Source organism: the organism of the source record quoted next, unplaced genomic scaffold (genome assembly GCF_019419815.1).
Source record: "Pyrus x bretschneideri cultivar Hongxiangsu unplaced genomic scaffold, Pyrus_bretschneideri_v1 Contig67, whole genome shotgun sequence".
NCBI lineage: Eukaryota > Viridiplantae > Streptophyta > Magnoliopsida > Rosales > Rosaceae > Pyrus > Pyrus x bretschneideri.
In genome coordinates, this window is record NW_025999806.1 from 305,230 (window position 1) to 322,520 (window position 17,291).

At 37.9% G+C, this 17,291-nt stretch overlaps 1 protein-coding gene across 1 annotated transcript; it reads left to right on the forward strand.

The window, feature by feature from the left end:
* Positions 1-3,145: 3,145 nt before the first annotated feature.
* LOC103959211 (ribosome biogenesis protein bms1-like) lies at positions 3,146-16,821 on the forward strand. The gene is made up of 17 exons (XM_009371553.3): positions 3,146-3,450; positions 3,562-3,652; positions 3,760-3,878; positions 4,246-4,436; positions 4,538-4,748; positions 6,094-6,331; positions 6,589-7,007; positions 7,907-8,042; positions 8,350-8,555; positions 8,722-9,065; positions 9,284-9,380; positions 9,453-9,671; positions 10,479-10,718; positions 14,724-14,933; positions 15,175-15,444; positions 15,594-15,797; positions 16,221-16,821. Exons 1-17 carry the CDS (start codon positions 3,178-3,180, stop codon positions 16,383-16,385), a joined length of 3,633 nt encoding a protein of 1,210 aa, XP_009369828.2. The 5' UTR covers positions 3,146-3,177; the 3' UTR covers positions 16,386-16,821.
* The last annotated feature ends 470 nt before the right edge of the window (positions 16,822-17,291 follow it).

Below are 17,291 nucleotides of genomic sequence, written 5' to 3' on the forward strand. Positions count from 1 at the left end.
ATTGTTGTTTGGATGGGAAAGTTCATTTATGAACTCTCCATTTCGGTTCCAACCAGAAAGCGTCTATAGTGTGCCAACACTACGACAGTAATGGGGCGACAGCTTAAGCCAGGGAATTAAGGTCTCATCAAGATCTGAACACAAATGAGAGACTTAACCACATGATTGAGAATCATGTATAATGGTGACGTCATTAATCTCAATGTTGCTTCAATGAATAACGTATAGATATCCATTGTTTAGGCCTATTACTCAGCCATTTTTTAAATGAATTCAGAAGAGGTATCAACATTGGTGACCAAGCTGATTGGCTCTAGTGCAAGTGGGAGATTATTGGAAATGTGCCCTAAAAGCCAATCATATGATGATACTTTACGGACATTTCACATGTTAAACTAATCTAGTTTAATATATATATATATATATATATATATATATATATATATATAAAGGGCAAAGATTATTGTTTAAGCTGTCTCATATAAATATTATGTGCTTAAACGATAAGTCCAACAAATATGTAATTGGGAGAATGTGATCTAAAGAAGTTAAATTCATCAGACCATTCTCTTTTGTATACATATCCTAAACGTTCCTAATTATAGGATTGCCAATTGGGCATTGACAGTCCGTTAAGATCAGTACGTAGTATGTCTTCTCTTAAAGAGAGTGACTGGTCTTGAGTCATTGGTGTGACAGATACCAAGACAAGTATGTAGGTGCTCAACAAATAATGAGTCCATTAAACACGATCAACAAGGAGTTCTCATACTCATATCACATGAGAACTCATGGTTGGGATAATGCAAAGTAGTCCTTTGACCTGAGGCATCATAGTTGTCCTGTGGTTAGGTCATTGATCTTTGGCTATGTCAAAGTCACTCCGTCAGAGGGTGTCCACGTCATAGTTGGAGTTAAGCCACTTAGCCATAGAGGTAAGTGAATGCGCAACAAGGGATCTCTAACCTTCAAATCGTTTAAGGGAGAATACTCTATGATATGATTAAGAATCTCTGGCCAGAGTATGAATTAGATTTAGGAAGTCGTTCCAAATCACGTTCAAAGTGATTATATAAGTAAGAGAATCACATTGGATAGTAAACATGAATAAACTATCAAACCAAACAATATGGTTCAAGAGTATTGTATTAGAGAAAGATCGTGTTGCATTGTAATCCTAAAATGAATAGGTGCCACTGATGGTTTCGGTAGCCATGACATACTGCTAGGTGCCACTGATGGTTTGTGCAAGCCCTAAAGGTGTATAATCACTAAAGGGAGAATTGAAAGTAAGTTTCAATTCACAATCGATTTGAAGAGTTCTAATCTACCACTGCCTTGCTAAAAGGAACCTAATGGATCGTACACCAAGTAAGGTACAGATTGAAGAAACAACGGAGATGAGTAAGGATAATTAAATGGTTTAATTATTTAGGGCTATTATTAATTAATATGTTAATTAATCAAATGAATATGTTCGTTATAGACCTTAGGTTAGTTTTGGGCCGCCAGGCCCAATGGGATTTGAATGTCAAGCCCATTAACTCAAGTTGTATGACAACTTGAAACACAAAAGGCCTCAAAGCCCAAAGAACCCAATATGGCCGGGCATAAGAGTGAGGGGTAGTAAACTTGGCTTAATTGCAAGTTTGCCATTCCATTGTGAGGTGGTATAAAGGCAACTTTATAGCCATTTCATCCTTAGGGTTTATTTTGGAAAAAAAAAAAAAAAAAAAAAAAAGATGAGAACACGAGCTCTCATTTTCTCTCTAGGAGGCCGGCCACCTTGGAGAAATTACTAGCATCTATTTCATCCAAGGTTACTCATCTATTCATCAATGCTCTCTTTGGTCTAGAGGCTTAGAGGTTCTCTATTTTGGGAACTTGGAGAATCCATTCTACCATCCTCCTCCAAGAAATCCATGGAGCTAAGAAGAAAGGAATGAAGGCCCTCTCTCTTGGGTGATTAGCCTTTACTTATGCAAAGAAGAATCAACAAAGGTATAAGATTTCTCAACTCACTTTGTTTTGAGTTCAGTCTTGGTTCACCATAACTACTAGGCTTTGAATTTCATGGGTTAAGTTTTGTTTTTAAGTGCATACAAGCATGATTCCGCCTTTTAATTGTTAATAGCATGCATAAATGTTGCCCAAATGAACTTGTTTTCACAAATATTTCCTTCAACCATTACCTTTCCACAGTCTCATCGTCTCACCACCATCTTTGACACGACCACCATCACCGCCACCACCACTTCCTTCACCCCCATCACTAGCGCCATCATGGCCACCACCACCTTTATCGTCTCACTATCGCCACTGGAACCACTGCAGCTATTACCGTCCTCGTCTCACCATGAACACCACCACTTGCATTTCCCTTACCACCACCACAACATTCTCTACCGCCATTACCCTAACCCCCACAACCTTCTCCACCACAATCACCCACACGTCCATGGCAACAACCACCTCCACCATCTCACCACCGCCACCACCACTATCTTTGACACCACTACCTCCCACCACCATTGCCGTCACTAACACCACCGTTGCTATTACCACCACTATCTCACCAAACACCACCATCTTCATATCCATTTTCATCACCACTAGCACCACCACTAGCAGCATATTATCCATCTCCATTACCCTCACCACAAAGGTGGCCGCCACCACCACCACCACCACCATCTTAGTTACACTACAAAAACATTAATACCAAGCACAAATTTATTATTATTTTATAGACATTTTAGATATTAATAAAGACAGTTTTGATTTTTTCATTTAAAAAAAAAATTCTCGGATTAAACTACTAAACATACAAAATCCTATTTCTCGTAATCTCTTAGAAACATTTTGCAAAACATTATCAAATGGACCCTTAATTTGCCTTTAATCGGGTCATGGGTTTATTTCTTGCATTCGGGTTTTAAAACCCCAGTTAAATCTCAGCAACCCATCCAACCCTATGGTTCGTATCAGTTTCCCAAAACCCCGTACTCTCTCGCGAGAGAGAAAAGGTTTCAATAAGGCCGGTGCACAGCACCACAAAACCGAGAGCAACAAAAGCTACCAGCCGCCACACCACTGCGGAAGCGATTGCCGCAGCTCGAAGCACACAACCACTGTACATCTGTTCCGCGACCTATAGGGTTTCTCAATCAGGTTGCCATGGCGATAGACAGCGGAACCAAGGAGCAGCCGCACAAGGAGCACAGGTCCCGGCAGTCGGGCGCCAAGGCCGACAAGAAGAAGAAGCCAGACGCCTCGCAAAACGGCAAGAAGCCAAACCCAAAGGCTTTCGCTTGCCAATCAGCCGGGAAAGCCAAGCGTCTTCAGTCTCGCACCGTCGAGAAGCAGCAGCGCCGCCTTCACGTCCCCACCATCGACCGTTCGTACGGCGAGCCGGCTCCGTATGTCGTTCTGGTTCATGGACCTCCGAAGGTACATATAATCACTGCAATATATTTCCTGCGTTGTGTAAATCTCGTTCGAACTGCAGTTAATTTGTTCGAATTGATAAGTTTTATTGAATTTCTTATTGTTTATTTGTAGGTTGGGAAGTCTTTGTTGATTAAGTCGCTTGTGAAGCATTATACCAAGCATAATTTACCGGATGTTCGAGGCCCGATTACCATTGTTTCAGGTGCCAAGTTTCAACCTTTACTTCTGATATTGCAATATTCTTTTTTATATAATTTGATGTTGGATTGAGGACTGTTGGTTAAACGCTTGATTAATTGATTGTGTTAGGGAAGCAAAGGCGGGTACAGTTCGTGGAGTGCCCTAATGATATCAATGGTATGATTGATGCCGCAAAGTTTGCTGATTTGGCACTACTACTTATAGACGGAAGCTACGGTTTTGAAATGGTGAGACTCGAGACAATTAATCTTCTTATGTTTTCGTCTATCGCCTCCACTTGGATGGTTTAAATTCAATGGAAATCCCAACACCGACCGAAATATGTAACTTTTTTTATTAGAATATTTATGAGTTCAACTCGTCTCATGCTATTGAACAAGCGTACAAGTGTGCGGGTGTGCACACACACTCATAGATGTCATTAATATGTGTACGGACATGCCTCTGCTTCAATGTTGATTCGGAGGATGTTCTTGGTTTTGTGATACCTCTCATTTGTTAGTCAGGGATTCATTTAGCTTATCATTTTATCCATCAATATACTGTGAAGATATTTATATTATAATATTGTATTGCTTTCACTTATTTTTGCAGGAAACATTTGAATTCCTGAATATATTACAAGTTCATGGTTTCCCAAAGGTTATGGGAGTTCTTACACACCTCGACAAGTTTAAAGATGTAAAGAAATTAAGGAAAACAAAGCAGCACCTCAAACATCGTTTCTGGACTGAAATATATGATGGAGCTAAATTGTTTTATTTATCTGGTCTCATTCATGGAAAGTAAGTAGTAACTCTCTGCGATCCAGTCAATGTGTGAAAGTTGACAACTATTATGAATTCAATTCATATTTCATAATTATCTTCCCCCTGCTTTAAAATAGGTATGTCAAGCGTGAAGTTCACAACCTGGCGCGTTTCATATCCGTTATGAAGTTTCATCCTTTATCTTGGAGAACTGCTCATCCTTATGTTTTGGTAGATCGTTTTGAAGATGTCACTCCACCTGAAAAAGTGCGTTTGAATAATAAATGCGATAGAAATGTCACATTGTATGGGTATTTGCGGGGATGTAACATGAGAAAAGGAACAAAGGTACGTGCTTGACTTATAGAGCTTGTCTTATTACCTTTACAAATTTATGTAAATTAATTTAGAGTTTTACTGTGAATAAAAGGAGCCTATAACCAGGTCAAGAGAGGTTCTTTAATGCTATACTGGAATTCCAAATGAAGGGATCGAGCCAGGAATTCATTTTCGTTGCGACAACTTTTAAATGAAAAGCTCCTTTGTTTTGTTCAAACTTAGCAGTCTAGATTATTGCCCCCAGCACACATTTTTGGGTTGGTTACTTGGTGCTCCTGTAACAGGCCTGTCTCAGCCAAAAATAGATAACAGAGAATACATTGGATTATATGAGTATTTGTAAAACGTAGGATTGATTGCTGGAATGCCACTGAATAAGCACCCATTTGGGTTAAGTTATAGGCTTATAGAATTATAAACAAACTCAAACAACAGTAGGGCTCGCTTGGTTGAATCAGGTCAGATCAACTGGGGCAAGCATTAAGTGGATAATGTTACCCATTAAAAATGCATCTTAGGGGTCCGCTTTTTGGGATGTGTTAGGATCCTAGTTATCGGGCTTCAATGGGCGTCTGCTCTCCTTGTCTAATGCCAGCCCAATTAATGTTGTCTAAAGCCCGTAATACTTTTCTAATGAAAATGCTACCCATCAAAAAGGCATCTTAGGGGTTCAGCTTTTTGGGATGTGTTAGGATCCTAGTTATTGGGCTTCAACGGACTTCTACTCTCCCTGTCTAATGCCAACCCAATTAATGTTGTCAAATATAAAAGTACTACGGGGCTTTAGACAACATTAATTGGGCTGGCATTAGACAAGGAGAGTACGTTGAAGCCCAATAACTAGGATCCTAACAGGATGAGATACAAAATCAGTAGTGTTTTGAGGCTTTTTAAGCAGTTCTATTTTTTTATTTGAAAATATCTTTCAAGAGTGCATTTGAAAATTAATGGTTGTGTAATCTGATGCTTGGGAAAGTTAATTGTTTCAACTAAATACTGATGCATATGATTGTGTAACTTGATACCTTCTTTTTTCTTGTTGGATTTTTTAAGGTTTCCTGTTCTCCTAGTGAGAATCCCAAAAATCACAAGAATATTTTTTATACTCACTGTAATATCTAGCATAACATTTTCTTTTTATACTAAGAAGCTCCGGATATAAGTAAATATGATTGTGCATTGTTTATGTGTTTCAAAATTCTGGGAACTTTGCAAAAATTTTTTTGGCATTTTTGCTTAAGAATTAATTGATATTGGAGTCAGTCTCACAGGAAAGACAACACTCTGAAAATATAATTCGTACTCTTTTTGTTTTTTGTCGATATATAGTTGTCTGATGTACATTGTGTATCAGATTCATATTGCAGGTGTTGGGGATTACAGTTTAGCTGGCATGACAGGATTAGCTGATCCTTGTCCTTTGCCCTCAGCTGCCAAAAAGAAGGGACTGCGTGATAAGGAAAAACTGTTTTATGCACCTATGTCTGGACTTGGGGATCTCCTGTATGATAAAGATGCTGTCTATATAAACATAAATGACCACTTTATCCAGTTTTCAAACCTTGATGAAAAAGGCGAAGCAACAAAACAAGGTTTTTATATATTTTGTTATTATTTTTGTATGCATGTTAGTGCATGTGGTTGAGCATTTCAAAGATACATTTATTTAGTTTGATTCCATTCTATGTATATGTCTGTCACAATCTCTCCCTAGTTCATTTTTGAAGAAGAGAATCTCTTTCTTACATTGACACCTTCGATTTTTATTTTTGAAGGAAAAGTCATGTTTCTTTTTCTCCTTTTGCTTCAATCAATTTCCTCCCTTGACACTCGTGTTCTCTTGTAACAGGAAACCCCCAAGATGTGGGTGTGGCTTTGGTAAAATCTCTTCAGAACACAAAATATTCGGTTGATGAAAAGTTAGAGGAGAGCTTCATTAATCTATTTAGCCGGAAGCCCAATTTATTATTGAGTGCTCATAGTGATGGAATAGATATTGATGAATCACGAGAACAGAATCTTATGATAGAGCCTGTAGAGGAATATCAGTCTGGGGAAGCTGTCAAAGGTGATGGTTCTGCTGAAGAAAGCGATGCGGAGGATTCTGATGGTTCAGAATCAGAATCTTTATATAAGAATGAAGCAGCTCCTAAAGATGCATCAGATGCTACTCTTAAAGATCGCTTGAAAGAACATGTTGAGATTCATGATGGAAGGTCAAGGCGAAAAGTTATCTTTAGAAATGACCTTGATCATAACAATATGGAGGTGAACGAAGTTAAACTTATCATGCCTGCTGAATAGAAATCATCAATGTTTTAAACAACTAGTTTTAAGATTCACCTAGGTGGTTTTTGGGGCGGGCCTATGAAGAAAACACCTATGCCAAGTGGGAGTGGGCTATAGACTAGCCTAGACATGATTTGGGCAGGGTTTTTATAAATTCATGCTGATTTTATGTTTCTAACTTAGTTTCTATTAGTTTATTATGACTTTGTGACGTGAATTATAGAAATGATAATAATAGTCAAATATTTGATTGCTTGACATGCTTGCTTGATTGTTTACAAAATATTATAATAATTTTAGGTACCATGAGGCTATTGCTTCATGCCTCGAGGCAATTGCCTAGACAAGGCAATCGCCTAGACAAGGCAATCACCTAGACGAGGCTATTGCCTAGACGAGGCTATCCATGAAACGCCTTGGCCTTAGAAAATATGATGTTGTGTGTGTGTGTTTGCCCACAGGCAAAAAATATGATGGAGGTCCTACAAATCAAAAAGCTTTTATTTTTATTTACCACTTTGGTGTTTGCATGGTTATGTTATTGCTCAATCGGCCTTTTAGTTTGTTAGATGACTTCCATTATTATTGAATATAAACAATCTAATATTTTTTTTCTTCTCATTTACTTTATTAATGTCTAATCGTGGTCATAGTTCTATGAAACTAAGCAGTGTAATTTTGTTTCTGGTGGACTCTACCATCACGTAAATTCTGGATTGAGCGTTGGATATATATGCATGATAGATGTAAATTCTTCTAAAAACCAATTTTTCTGATTATGGATGTGAAGAATCAATAATACAAGTAGTGGAAAGAAATCTATTTATGGACGAAACCAGAAATCTTATGCCCATGTTCTCTACATTATTCCATTATAGGATTCAGCTGAAGAGGCTGAAGAAGAAGGTGACGATGATGACGACGACAACGATGACAACAATAATGATGTTGATAATCAGGGATCTTCTGGTTCAGAGTCTTCAGCAGAAGATGAAGATGTCCATGAAACAGATGGTAAATTTACTCCTAATTTGCAAATTTGTTGTATGGTGTGAGATTCTTATTTTCTATGCAAGAGCTATGCATATGTTTTGTATATCAGATACAATACAAGCATACAACATTTTTGGGTGAACGGTTTGTGATGCCAAACCCTATATTATGTATGTTGATAAAAGTTAAAAATAAATAAGAAACTGGTATATAACTGAAAATGTTATCCATCATTTTCCTACATATTGTAATGTTTCTATTTGTTAGATTCCACAATGTATTTCTGTTCTCTAATTCTATCTACCCCTTTTTTTTAACTTCATACTAGATGAAACCGGGAACATTGCAAAGTGGAAAGAATCTTTGGTAGAAAGGGCTTTTTCAAGGCAAACTATTAACCTTATGCAACTTGTATATGGGAAATCAACATCACTGCCAACAACTTCTAGCAATGAAGATCATGATAGCAGTAGTGCAGATGATGAAAGTGATGAAGATGATGACTTTTTTGTGCCAAAAGGCGAAGGAAACAAGGTTTGTTCTGGAAACTACTAGTTTATATCTCACTGTAACAGGTGCACGCTGTTTTTTTACATAAGACGGAATCATATATCTTTCCATTCTGAGGTAACTTATTGGGATAACCTTCATAACTGAAGAGTGCGTGTTTCATTTTATTGTTTTTGTTTTGTTTATGCAGAAACATAGAGGAATAGAAAGTGGAAACTGGGATGTTGAGGACTGTTCCAAATTCACAAATTATTCGAATCTCAAAGACTGGAAAGAGGAAAAGCTTAGAGAGGGTATTTGTGATCGTTTTGTCACTGGTGATTGGTCGAAAGCTTCTCAAAGAAATCAACCCACAGAAGCTAAAGTTGAAGATGATGATGATCTTTATGGTGACTTTGAAGATTTAGAAACAGGTGAGAAGCATGGCGGGAATAATTCAGATGACGCAAGCAATGGTGCAGACCACAAGGAAGATTCGACCAAAGAGGAGAGAAGGCTGAAAAAGCTAGCTCTTCGTGCAAAGTTTGATGCTCAATATCCTTTTCACTTGAAATATCTTCTTAATGTATTTTTCAAAAAATTACATATTGCTCTTCCACCACCAAAAACCAAGGAACGTTTTTAATGATTGTTATATGATGTTCTATTAGCAATTCTCTGTGTGTGAACGTTTCTGTTTTGTGTTTGGTCATATTTTGTGTATATTTGTAGAGAAATTCTGAAATTACTTTTGTGTCCTTAATTTAACCAACGTTTGATGGAGCTGAGGCATCTGAAGAGGAGCTTGATAATAAACCTGAAGGCAAGTTTGGTCGAGACCAACCCAAAGAAAGTGACTACTTTGACAAGGTAAAATTCCTGCATATATTTAAGATTGTTTAGCACAACACGGTTGTGGGAGCTCACGCCTAGTTCTTCCAGTTGAAGGATGAGATTGAACTTCGGAAGCAAATGAATATTGCTGAACTCAATGAATTGGATGAGGCCACCCAATTAGAAGTAGAGGGTTTTCGGACAGGGACATACCTACGGTTGGAGGTTCATGATGTCCCTTATGAGATGGTTGAATATTTTGATCCCTGTCATCCTATTTTGGTTGGAGGAATTGGTCTTGGTGAAGAAAATGTCGGACACATGCAGGTTAGTGCACATTAAAATATCTAATTTTACTGCTTTTGTTTTTCCTTTTATAGTGGCCCTCCCCGCTTGCATGTGTACGATAGCTTCTCTATTTCATGCTCATGAAGAATCAATGTGTGGTTGTATTTTAATAAAACTATTATGTTATTTATTGGTGGTTTTAGACAAATAGATAATAACCAAGTGATTAACACATAGAAAGAGGCACGAAAAAAGTGATTTACACAGATTTGTATTCGAATTTTTTTGCCTCGTTTACTTAAGATGAATTGCTAAGAGACTGTAAAACGTTAAAAGGGAAAATTGTGAATGCCACTCAAACTAAAAATCTTGTCACCTCCTAGACTCATGTATTAGTGCAAATGTACCTCCATTATTTTCTATGAAAGTTTAGTCAAAACGTATCATCTGCAACACATGCGAGCCATTTTTCAAGGTTATTACCACTTGAAGACAACTAGATGACTTAGGGTAAAAATTTAATTGATTAAAGCTTGTGGAACATATCTTTGCTTCCTCGAAGACAAGCTGTAGTCAAAGAAATTCTTACCCCAACATGTGATAAATTTTGATGGGATTTCTAGCAGAGTTCGACAGAGGTGGTACATCCAAGTTAAAAGTGGTATTTACGCACACCCATAAGTCCAGGTGGCATTGGTGCAAATTTCCCAGGTTAAAATATGTCAAGGTCTTAATAGGCAGTCACTCTTAGTGATTAGCACTTGCACAGCCCCTTATGAGTTCAATGTTCACATATATTTATGAAGAATTTTAATCTCATCAGATGATGTCTTCCATTTCTTTCAGGTCAGGTTAAAGCGGCATAGGTGGCACAAGAAAGTACTTAAGAATAACGATCCCCTTATTGTTTCTATTGGGTGGAGGAGATACCAAACAATACCAGTTTATGCTATTGAGGATCGCAATGGAAGGCATCGCATGCTTAAGTACACTCCTGAACACATGCATTGCCTTGCAATGTTTTGGGGCCCTCTTGCCCCTCCTAATACTGGTGTGGTTGCTTTCCAGAATTTATCAAACAATCAGGTTTGACAAGTTTCTTTTCTTTTCGTTTTTGTCTTATTTTTATGTTTCTTTCATCTCTTTGTAATTTGTAGCTTGCAAAGCTACTTTAAATATATATTTCATATAAAATTCATCTAATTAGGACTAAGTTTGTTGAGAATATCGCGTTTAAGAATGGGAAAAAATAGAACAAACTCCGGAAATCGAAAACAAATAACCAAGATAAATAACACCAAGAATTTACGTGGTTCGGCAATATGTGCCTACGTCCACGGGACAACAACAATCTTTCACTATATCAATAATGAGTACAACCAATAATCTTGCCAAATCTCTAGAATTAGGAATTGACGAAAAACTTGAAAGAACAAGAACAAGAAATACACTTATCTCTTTTCTTTTCTCTCGCACACGCTTTACAATATTCTCTCACTCTAATCCCTTGAGTGGTATACAATTTATTGTTTTGCTCTCTTCTCTAAACTAGTACAATAGTCCCTTTATATAAACATAATAAAGGTCTTCTTCAATAAAGATTACTAATCCTAATTGGAATCTAGTTATGAATCCTTCTCCAATTGAGAAACTAACTCCAATTGTGAAAACAATTTAATCTTCTAAGACTATAATTCCTTATAGATGTAGGACAACTTATCATGGGTTGGAAAAAACCCAACAATCTCCCCCCTCCAGACCATGAGGAAGGTATACCAAAAAAAAATGTGATTGATCCTCTTGACCAAATTCCCATTGATCGAATGTTTCATGACCAGACTCCCCCTGATCAAACTACCCATAATCAAGCTCCTCTTGATCGAACTACTTATTAACCAAGACCCTCTTGATTAGACTTCTCTTGACCAAGCTCCCCCTGATCGCAATACCCATCGTCATTGGCAAAGGCAATCATAGACTTCTTTGCCAGAAAACCATCAATCATCTGCATTAAAGAAGCTCTTCATCGAAGGTCACAACACCTGCAGTATTGTTCCCATCCTTTTGTTCTTTTTTCCATTTACGACAATGCTTCTTCATGTGACCCTTTTTCCCACAATAGTGGCAATCACCATTGAATCTCGTCTCACCAGAATTTTTGCCTCTTTTCTCTGTGTCAAAGAGTTGTCCAGCGCCTGCACCTGAAGCTTTTCTCCTTGTTTCTTCATTAAACATGCTATCCTTAACAGCATCCATCGACAGTACGCCATTAGAAGCCGAATTGCTTACAGTTACGATGAAGGTTTCCCAACTATCTGGCAAGGATCCTAGCAATAAAAGTGCTAGCAGCTCTTCTTCAATATTCAAACCCATACTGGCTACCTGATTGATCATGTTCTGAAAGTTGTTCAAGTGCTCGATTACACTAACATCTTCCGCATACTTCATGTTGACAAGCTCTTTGATAAGGAATGCTTTCTTGGCAGCTGTCTTCTTCTCAAAGAGGGATTCTAACTTCTTCCAAAGAGCTTGCGCATCAGTTTCTTTAGACACATGGTGATAGATGCTCTCATCCACCCATTGTCTAATCATACCAATAGTTTTACGATTCATCTTGGTCCAATTGGCATCAGACTTATTTGTTGGCTTGCTATTAATACCTTCAATTGGCTCATGGAGATCTTTACAATAAAGCATGTCCTCCATTCTTGATTTCCACGTAACCCAGTTGGAGTGGGTGAGTTTCATCATAATTGCACCCTCCATTCTAAACAGATATCAGCCAAACCTGGCTTTGATACCACTTGTTGAGAATATCGCGTTTAAGAATGGGAAAAAATAGAACAAACTCCGGAAATCGAAAACAAATAACCAAGATAAATAACACCAAGAATTTACGTGGTTCGGCAATATGTGCCTACGTCCACGGGACAGCAACAACAATCTTTCACTATATCAATAATGAGTACAACCAATAATCTTGCCAAATCTCTAGAACTAGGAATTGACGAAAAACCTATAAAGAACAAGAACAAGAAATACACTATCTCTTTTCTTTTCTCTCGCACACACTTTACAATATTCTCTCACTCTAATCCCTTGAGTGGTGTACAATTTATTGTTTTGCTCTCTTCTCATATAGACATAATAAGGGTCTTCTTCAATAAGGATTACTATTCCTAATTGGAATCTAGTTATGAATCCTTCTCCAATTGAGAAACTAGCACCAATTGGGAAAACAATTTAATCTTTTAAGACTATAATTCCTTATAAATGTAGGACAACTTATCATGGGTTGGATAAAAACCCAACAAGGTTGAGGATTAAACTTGAGGATCGAATGCGAAGACCAACTTTCAATGTGGTCCCATGAGTTGAACCTACACTCTCTTTTTCTTGTAAACTAGTTACATGCACCGAATATTATCCCGACTTTTTTTACTACGAGATGTGGCACGTAACGTGGTATTTGCTTAATATTTTTTTATTTTTATAAATGAGGTTCAAAGTGAGTCCATATCAGTGTTTTTAAAAAGCGCACCCGAGGCGCACCTAGGTGGCTTTGGAGGCGGGGTGGGAGTGATAAACGCCTCTGCCCAGTGGGAGTAGGCAAAAACTCACCTAGACATGGTCGATGCATGCCTAGGCAGCTGAGGTGCTCTTGAAGGCGATTGATTGGGCATTCCTAGATCCATCACCGTTCCGAATTTGAAGTCTTCTGGATTTAGGGTTGCAGTGTGCGACAGCGTCTTCACAAAGAAGATGACCGTGAAGAAGAATTATTTTTTTTCAAAAACTTGGTCCAAATGACGTCGTTTGGTCAAATCTTTAATTCTTTTTAAAATGACTTGGCCCAAAACGATGTCATTTTGGGCCAAGTCTTTTTATTTTTTATAACCCACAGCAGTCCCCTTTATGTGTTTTTAAATAACCTGCAGCAGTCCCCAATTATTTAGATCCTGGAAGGCTTTCGCCTCATGCCTCATGCCTCAAGACTTTTGCCTAGGCGGGCTATCCATGAAACGCCTCGCCTATGGCTTTGCCTTTTAAAACATTGGTCCATATATAAGAAAATGAATGTTGCCTTTTCAAAGTCTCTCATTATTCAGAACAGTGGAGATTTCGATCAATGTGTTTTCGCCTCTCCCATTCAGGCTCTCTCAAATTGAAACCATTATGCATGGGTATGGTTTCAACTCTGCCACATCTGTTGGTAGTTGAGAGTTTGGAACTTGGGAAGTACTACTCAAACTTTGTTAATCAGACAATAAGATGGCCACATCGTCAACTCCTAATAAACCAAATAAGAAAATAAGCTGCAAGGTCATGTAGTAGAGGCTAGCTTACTACAGCTTTGCGATTTGATGATTTTGGACAGTCGCTCGAAGTTCGACTCTCTCCCAGTGCTACTCTCTCTTAAACATCATGCGTCTTCTTGGATTCTTGTGTTTCTTTTGCACCATAGACATATTTGTCTCTTAGGAATCTAAACCTGTTTTCTGCCCTTTGCTGAGCTAGAGTACCAATCGAGTACGTAATTTCAATCCACAACACACTGGTCTATGTCTTGTTCTTGCACTAAGTGCTGGTTATGCTATTTTCTCTCCTTTAAGACAATTTTTATTTAACCAGCCTAGACCTGGAACGCAAGTTGAGTTTGTGATTTCACAGGCTACCTGTATAAGGTGTCCTTGAATGTCTAGGTTTAATTTCATATAAACAGATTTTATGGAATGACGTTGATTTGGAAAGGAAGTAAATGGTGTTCGAATATGATATCCAGGCCACATTGACCTGTTTGGTTTGAACATTGTGTTTACTTACCTTTCATGAACTCTTCCTGTGGATTTTCTTGCTTTGTGGGTCTACTAAACCTTTTGTCAATTAGCCTATTTATAAGGTTCCTCCTATCTCGTTCTACCCACTGAAATAAAAAGAAAACACACAAGATGAAAAATGACAAAACTAATCATTCAGAAACCTTTGTGCCGCATTATTTATTTTCCCAATTTTCTCTTTTCATTTGAATTTTCGAATTTTAAGGCTACACTGTGTTTCTTTGTTCCTAAGCTACTTTATTTGATTTGACAGGCACAATTTAGGATCACGGCAACTGCAGTTGTGCTTGAGTTCAACCATGCATCACGAATAGTGAAGAAACTCAAACTAGTTGGTCACCCCTGCAAGATTTTCAAGAACACTGCCCTTGTAAAGGATATGTTCACCTCGGATCTTGAAATAGCTCGATTTGAAGGTGCTGCTGTTCGAACTGTCAGTGGAATCCGGGGGCAGGTCAAAAAGGTATGAACTGTCAGTGCTGCTGTATTTCTAACTGGAATGATATTCGTTTTTGGTATTGTTGAGCTGGCATTGAGATCGAGTATTCACACACACGCGCACACACGTGTGTGTGTGTGTATATATATTCACAAGTAACAGACACATAATCTCTTTACAGATTGTAATTAAATTTGTGAGTGCATTTCGTCATATGGCCCACGATGCTAATATAATTTACTTTTATTAATATTAACCTTGACAGGCTGCGAAAGAAGAAATTGGTAACCAACCAAAAAAGATGGGTGGACAACCAAAAGAAGGGATTGCTAGGTGCACCTTTGAGGACAAAATTAAGATGAGTGACATTGTTTTTTTGCGTGCTTGGACTCGAGTTGAAGTTCCTCGATTTTACAACCCATTGACGACGTCCCTGCAACCTCATGACAAGACCTGGCAAGGGATGAAAACTACTACTGAATTGAGGAGAGAACATAATATTCCTATTCCTGTCAATAAGGATTCACTTTACAAGGTAATATTTGATGATGTGAAGCTACTTATTGCAGCAGCACATGGTTTCTCACTCTAAATTTTGCCCCAGCAGTACTTCTGCTTCTCTTTCTTTAGTTTTTCATTGTCCTGTTCTTGTCAATTGTAATTTTCTTTTCTGTGTGTCAACAGAAAATTGAAAGGAAGTTGAAGAAGTTCAATCCGTTGGTGATTCCCAAGTCACTGCAAGCTGTGCTGCCATTCGGAACAAAGCCTAAGGATATTCCCAGTAGGAAAAGGCCACTTCTTGAAAACAGAAGAGCTGTTGTCATGGAGCCTCATGAACGTAAAGTTCATACTCTTGTTCAGCATCTCGGATTAATACGAAACGAGAAGGTATGCACCTTAAGACATAATGTGTTTGAACCCTCGTCCTTAGTGCAACACTAATACAGAGTCACAACTTGCCAGGGTGTGGCAGGCATATATCTGTTTGAGTAACCGAATGTAATAGATGATTACTTTTTTGAGTTTTGACACATGGAGCTTGCGTATCACCTTGAAAGCAAACCTCAGAACATGCCTGAAGTGTGACCAGTTTAATATTCCCGCTATCTTGACTAGTTTTAAAGTTATCGACCGTTTGCTAACCATTTTGTATTTGGCTTTTTCACTTTTGGGGTAGAAAGAATATAAGAAGGGGGTGTCCCCTATCTGAAGAAACTGTTATGTCATTTTATGTTTTGTCTTTGTTTTGAAGACTCTTTTATGCAGTAAATAATTTTTTAAGGTATTTCAACTTCACATCCGCTTTTGCAGACGAAGAAGCGCAAGCTAAAAGATGATAAAAAGAGGAAAGAAATTGAAGTCCAGAAAGTCAAAGAAGAACAAGTGTCTAAAAAGCGCCAGAGGGAAGAACGACGGGAGAGATACCGGGCACAAGATAAAATGAAGAAGAAAATTAGGAGAAGCGCAGAGGACTGATGGATGCACAAATGTTTGAACATACTACTCTGTTGCTTGGGGAAACTGGGTCGGTGAGCTGACTGAAAAGAAAGATAAAGTGGTACGCGGATCACGTCTACAAATACAGTGAGACTAGGGATATCTTTTGCAATTCGCTGCATTCGAGTATTTGATAGTCTCAGAAACACGACCCAGATCGGGGGTTCGGACAGTCCCCTTGGAAAGATAAAACGACGTGTGAGAATTTTTGATGTGCATTTTTGTGCCTTGAATGTGTTTGTTCTTGGCTTCCTGAATTAAGTTTTAGGAAGCGATACAGATGTGAGTGATTTGTGAGTAATGAGACTTGAATTCGGGTACAATGTTTTTGTCAAATGCAGGATCAAGTTGGATTGAAAATTTTGATTTTAATTTCAATCCGCTTTCAATTATAAAAATTTTGAGTTTTGGAGCACCCGAATCAAGTACTAGATTCATTCAATACCGAGCACTTGAAAAAGTTTCCGTCAACTCGACTTAAATAATTGTACCTGTCCCTTTTTTTTTAGGGGTTGAGATATTGGAGTGAGGATCCTTGTCGGATTCTGTTTGTGAGGATCATGAGGATCCTCAAATCATATATGTTTCGCAATTATCGTAAATTCTTTTATTTAAAATTGAATATAAACAGTATCTGATAAAAACTGATCACATGATGTACAATGAACGGATGTGATTGGAGGATTTTCAGAATCTTCACAAAGAGGATCAGCGAGAATCCTCACTCGAGACATTGTACTGGTCTTTTTAGTCAGTCCTTATTATTTATTTAAGGAAAACTAATGAAAATGACTAAAACTTTGAGTTTTAAAGATAAGGACAAAATAAAGGGTAAAGTGAATAGTATCATAATTGACTTTTTAGTGAAAAATGTGGTTTTTCGTT

Bases quoted from the DNA above. Each gene is read 5' to 3' on its own strand.
- LOC103959211 (XM_009371553.3), top strand. From the start codon at position 3,178: ATGGCGATAGACAGCGGAACCAAGGAGCAGCCGCACAAGGAGCACAGG. The intron at 8,556-8,721 runs GTTTGTTCTGGA...TTGTTTATGCAG, and splicing joins CAAAAGGCGAAGGAAACAAG to AAACATAGAGGAATAGAAAG. The intron at 15,445-15,593 runs GTAATATTTGAT...GTGTGTCAACAG, and splicing joins ATAAGGATTCACTTTACAAG to AAAATTGAAAGGAAGTTGAA.